Source organism: Branchiostoma floridae, chromosome 12, assembly GCF_000003815.2.
Source record: "Branchiostoma floridae strain S238N-H82 chromosome 12, Bfl_VNyyK, whole genome shotgun sequence".
Classification (NCBI taxonomy): Eukaryota; Metazoa; Chordata; class Leptocardii; order Amphioxiformes; family Branchiostomatidae; genus Branchiostoma; species Branchiostoma floridae.
In genome coordinates this window covers 20,455,500-20,461,211 of record NC_049990.1, presented here as the reverse complement: position 1 = coordinate 20,461,211, position 5,712 = coordinate 20,455,500, and the positions used below count along the sequence as shown (strand labels likewise).

At 39.4% G+C, this 5,712-nt stretch overlaps 1 protein-coding gene across 1 annotated transcript in view; it reads left to right on the top strand.

Moving 5' to 3' along the window:
• Nucleotides 1–5,712, top strand: part of LOC118427176 — a 24,094-nt gene that overhangs the window by 18,047 nt on the left and 335 nt on the right. Inside the window, exons 3-5 of the mRNA XM_035836814.1 lie at nt 3,202–3,672; nt 3,905–4,423; nt 5,033–5,691. Coding sequence (XP_035692707.1) covers nt 3,202–3,672; nt 3,905–4,423; nt 5,033–5,691 — 1,649 coding nt within the window. The remainder of the gene's footprint in view (nt 1–3,201; nt 3,673–3,904; nt 4,424–5,032; nt 5,692–5,712) is intronic.

Genomic DNA, 5,712 nt, shown 5'->3' with positions numbered 1-5,712 from the left:
GGAAGAACGGATTTTCATGATTTTTGGTATGTAGGTACCTTAGACAATGTTGTACGAGATAAAATACTAATTATGCAAAATAGGAGTACATTTGCATAATTAATGAGAATGTTCTATCATAGCAGTTTTTTCAATGTATCTCTTGTCCCGTACGTGATATGGTCGTGACATTTGGGTGGTGGATAGCTTTTAGCATCATGACAAAGTGGGGCAAGTTTCAGTTCCCTAACATTCAATTGTGGAACTGCAGGGGCGTTTTTGTCAACACACTCCAAAGAGGATAACTGCAGAAAGGAACGGCGGATTGCCTGCATTTTAGGTATACAGGTAGCTTAGGCAAAGATGTTCATAATGATATACATGTTATGCACATGAGGACATCATTTGCATAATTAATGAGTATGATGTATAATTCCATAATTTCAATAACTTGACTTCAATAAATGTAAGACATGTATATTATGATAGATGGAACATAAGCAGATGCCAAATATGCTAATGAGGGACTGATTTCCATAATATATGCGAAAATTGCAAAACTGCTCAATGATTAATGATGGGAATTTTGTACTTGACATATATAATATGTATGTTAGTCAATGATGAACATCACCATGCATGAATCATGAAAATGTGCAAGTCATTTGCATAAAATTTACAAAAGCTTGAATATTTCATGGAGGTATGAGGTCGCCGAACTCTAGTTATGTTCAGGTTGGACTTACTATATTTTATATTTCGATAAACAACGAATGGATATTCTCATCTGTATCATTGTATGTAATAAGGAAAGCTGACATGTCCCGCTCTCACTTAGGCCTGGCTCGCTTGATTCAATCTTCGGTATCTTAAAAGTAAATATTTTGACGCCTTTCGTCCATTGATCATGAGAGTTCAATTAGCAAGCCCCTCTTTCACTTGAAATATGGTGTTTGTAGTTGCTATAGACCTTACAAAAGTCGCCGTACTTTGTTGTGTCGATAAAGATTTCATTATTATTACCTCCATGAAATGTCATGGAGGTTATATTTACCTCCATGAAAAAATGGAGGTATAGTTTTGAGTGTGTCTGTCTGTGTGTGTGTGTGTCTGTGTGTGTGTCTGTGTGTCCGCATATTTGTGAACATCATAACTTGAGAACCTATTGATGGACTACGATGATATTTGGTATGTGGGTAGGAGTTGGGAAGACGAAGGTCAAGGTCAACTTTGGGCCCCCTGGTGTTTGACCTTGGTACTGCAGCGCAACTTCCGATTTTGCTATCTCGGTGTTCTGAACATGCTATGGTCAAGATTTTTAAGTGTTAGATAGCTCTTGTGCTCAGGAAAAAATGACATAAGTTTGGGCCCCCTAGCACCAAATTTGGGATAGCAGGGGCATTTTTGTCAAAAACTTCTGACGAGGATAACTCAAGAAGGGAAAAACGGATTTTCATGATTTTTGGTATGTAGGTACCTTAGACAATGTTGTACAAGATAAAATACTAATTATGCAAAATAGGAGTACGTTTGCATAATTAATGAGAATATTCGATCATAGCAGTTTTTTCACTGTATCTCTTGTCCCGTACGTGATATGGTCGTGACATTTGGATGGTAGATAGTTTTTAGCGTCATGACAAAGTGGGGCAAGTTTCAGTCCCCTAACCTTTAATTGTGGACCTGCAGGGGTGTTTTTGTCAAGACACTCCAAAGAGGATAACTGCAGAAAGGAACGGCGGATTGCCTGCATTTTAGGTATGCAGGTAGCTTAGGCAAAGATGTTCATAATTATATGCATTTTATGCAAATAAGGACTTAATTTGCATAATTAATCAGGAAATTATATAGTTCCATTGTTTGCAATAACTGGACTTCGATAAATGTAACACTTGTTAATTATAATCGGTGGAACATATGCAGATATTAAATATGCAAATGAGGAACTTATTTGCATAATTCATGCAGAAATTGCAAAACAACTTAATGATTAATGATTTGAATCGGGAATTTTACTTGTGACATGTGTACTGTACATTAATCAATGATGAAGAACACCATGCATAAATCATGTAAATGTTAAGTCATTTGCATGAAATTAACAAAAGCTCTACATATTCATGGAGGTATGAGGTCACCGAACTCTAGTTTACCCTGCGTTTGTCTTTGTGTCTGCGTGTGTGTCTGTGTGTGTGTAAACAAAATAACTCATGAACGGCTGAGTGGATTGGTTTCATACTTGGTGTGTTGGTAGTGTGTGATGAAAGCTAGAAATGATTAGATTTTGGGCCCCCTAGCGGTTCCTCTTGGTACTGCTGCGCAACTTTCGGTTTTGCTCTCTCGGTGTTCTGAACACGCTATGGTCACGATTTTTGAGTATAAGATAGCTCTTGCGCTCAGGAATAAATGACATAAGTTTGGGCCCCCTAGCGTCTAGTTTTGGGATAGCAGGGGCATTTTTGTCAAATACTTCTGACGAGGATAACTCAAGAAGGGAACAACGGATTTTCATGATTTTTGGTATGTAGGTCCCTTAGACAATTTTGTACAAGATAAGATACTCATTATGCAAAAAAAGAAGTACATTTGCATAATTAATGAGAATATTCTATCATAGCAGTTTTTTAAATGTATCTCTTGTCCCGGACATGATATGGTCGTGACATTCGGGTGGTAGATAGCTTTTAGCGTCATGACAAAGTGGGGCAAGTTTCAGTCCCCTAACAGTTAATAGTGGAACTGCAGGGGCGTTTTTGTCAAGACACTCCAAAGTGGATAACTGCAGAAAGGAACGGCGGATTGCCTGCATTTTAGGTATGCAGGTAGCTTGGGCAAAGATGTTCATAATGATATTCATTTTATGCAAATGAGGACTTAATTTGCATAGTTAATGAGGAAGTTGTATTATTCCATTATTTGCAATAACTGGACTTCCGTCGATAAATGTAACACTTGTTAATTATAATCGGTGGAACATAAGCAGATATCAAATATGGTAATGTGAACTTATTTGCATAACTTATGTAAAAATTGCAAAACCACTTTATGATTAATGATGGGAATTTTATTATTGTGACATGTGTATGTTAGTCAATGATGAAGAACACCATGCATACATTATGTTAATGTTAATTGCATAAAATTTACAAAAGCTCTAAATATTCATGGAGGTATGAGGTCGCCGAACTCTAGTATAGTTTTATATTTTCATCCTCTTCACAGCGCCCCGTGTATTCATCATCCACGCAGGAGAAGACAAAGAATCAGTTGTCCGCCCTTTGGTCGCCACGCTACAACAACAAGGGTTGGCGGAGAAGGACATATTTTTCGACGACGTTTCCATCAAACCAGGCGAAGTCATTCGGGACAGAATAATCTCGACCTTATCAAGTCAAAGTTTAGAACTTGCTGTCATTGTTGTCAGTACATCATTCCTAAACAAACCCTACTGGCCTAAACTGGAGTACGAAACGTGTCTGAAAAATAACAAACGGATATTCCCGATTTGGGTCGATGCTAACGAGGACAACTTCAAGGCGTTTAGTGAGTTAGTCGGGAAATACTCTCCCACACTGAAACAGATGAGTGCAAGACGTGTACAGAGAGATGATGTTACTGACGAGCTGACAAACATCGCTGCAGAAGTCGTTCAGCGACTTTCTACATTAAGAAGTGGCACGCCCCAGCCTGCAGGTTTGTAATGGCGTTGAATCGTTGTTAGATTGAATTATATGCACAATATCAAGATAGAATGAATCAGTGATTCTGAAAAAAATTCCGTTGTGTATCGACAGTAGTAGAGTAGCGAAATCCATGGGCTAACTAATCATAGAAAATTATTTGGAAAAGATCATGTGAGTTTTGCTGTTTTTCGAGACCAACATTAGAAACGCTATTTTCAACGCTAGCATTGATTTTTTTACAGCTATCCAAACCCTTTTGTACTTGACACCTTCTCCATCCTCGAGCGATGCTGGATCGTCAGATGAAGAAACCAGTAGCAAAGGCCAAGACACGCAAGCGACAGGCGCCAGTGACGAACAGCAGATAGAAGATAAACTCAAGGATGAAAAGGCAAAGCAGCAGTTAGAACTGATAAGACAAGTAGGAGAACATAATATAGCACTATTGAAGAAGGCAGAAGGTCTTCTGTCTAGAGAGAAGATTGAACAAAAGACAGAGGAAATGTTAGATCACCTTTATCAATCAAGTTTGCAGATCCTTAAGGTCAAAATGGGATGCGCCATCATCCACATAGTCCCCCAAAGTCTACATGCTTTGAAAAGATTTTGGGGTGACTATAAGACTGGGAAGCTGAGTAGCGGTTTCTCCGACTGTCTTGTCACTGATGAGATGCGAACACTTGCCGGCCAAGACTTGGCAATACGGGTCATCATGCTGGAAGAGCAGTACCGACAGTGGTCTGAATATTTCAAAGCAGGAGGTAAGTATACCTGAAATTAAAGTCCAAGAGTATAGAATGTGGACACTTTACATGGAGGCTACTTCCTCTGTAGAAATGGTTTCTGTCGTTGATGATATATTAGCTCAAATGGTGTCGACAAACAAACCCATATCAATTATGTTTGACCCTATCCAGACTTGCGTGTGTGTGTGTGGGGGGGGGGGGGGTGTGTGCTAAAAGTAACCACGCCAACTTTGACGTCGTATAGCTCCCAAACGGTTTGTGCTAGAACAACAAAACTTGGTGACTTTTCCTAGAATATGGTCAGCAACAAGTTATAAAAAAAAGTAAGTTTAGAATTTTTCGTGTTCCATGGCAATGGGTTTCTGAAAGGCAAATGTTACAAAAATCACTAATTTTGGTTTAGCCAAAAAAATCAATTAATGACGTGATAATTACGTCATATTACGTCATAATGCTATAAAAATTTCAGGAATTATAAAACACGACGAGCAAATTTGGTGATCGTACAGTAAGCCGTTTTGAAAATACAAAGGTCCAGGGAATGCCAAAAAAGCCCAGTCTGGACAGGGTTAAAGGACAAAAGGTACATACTACCCGATGTTTACGCAATTTTACTGGTTACAGACATGACAGAGACCGTCCAGGAGTTTCAGAGTCTCACCATGACACCTGCAGCTTCGCGGACGCCCACTGCTATGAGCGCTACCACGTGGGAAAGCTATGCGGAAGAGTATCTAGCTGCCGACCCTGAACAGCAGGTCAAACTACTGTTAGACAGTGCATGGAGAGATCCTGTAGTAGAACTCGTTGTATTGATCCCTTTCTTCTGGCCACATATTATCACCTATTGGTTAGAGAGAAACCAAGCATTCCCCCGAACCCTCACAGAGCTCTTGCAGTATTCTCTATGCAAACATTTTGCAATGCAAACTGGTATTGTTTCAGAACAACAATGTGCCTCTTTTTCTGAAACAATAGCTAAATCCCTGATATTGTTAGGATCAAAAGGGCTGGGCAGCATTGTGGAAAGAAATTGCAGAGAGATAGATCTTAGTGCAGATGACAGAGATAGTCTTGACCGTGAAGTCTTTGGCCTGCTCAAACTGACTGAAACTAAAGGGTACACCTTTGTTAACACGTTCCTACATGACTACTGTGTAGCACTGTACATCAAGGATGCTATAAACAGAATGACAGACACGGCTGTACTTAAGCAACTGGTACAGAATGCAGGCAGGATGCCACTTGTTTGTTTCTTCGTGAGTGGGCTTTTAAGTGACAGGGCTAGGGACTTTCTATCAGCG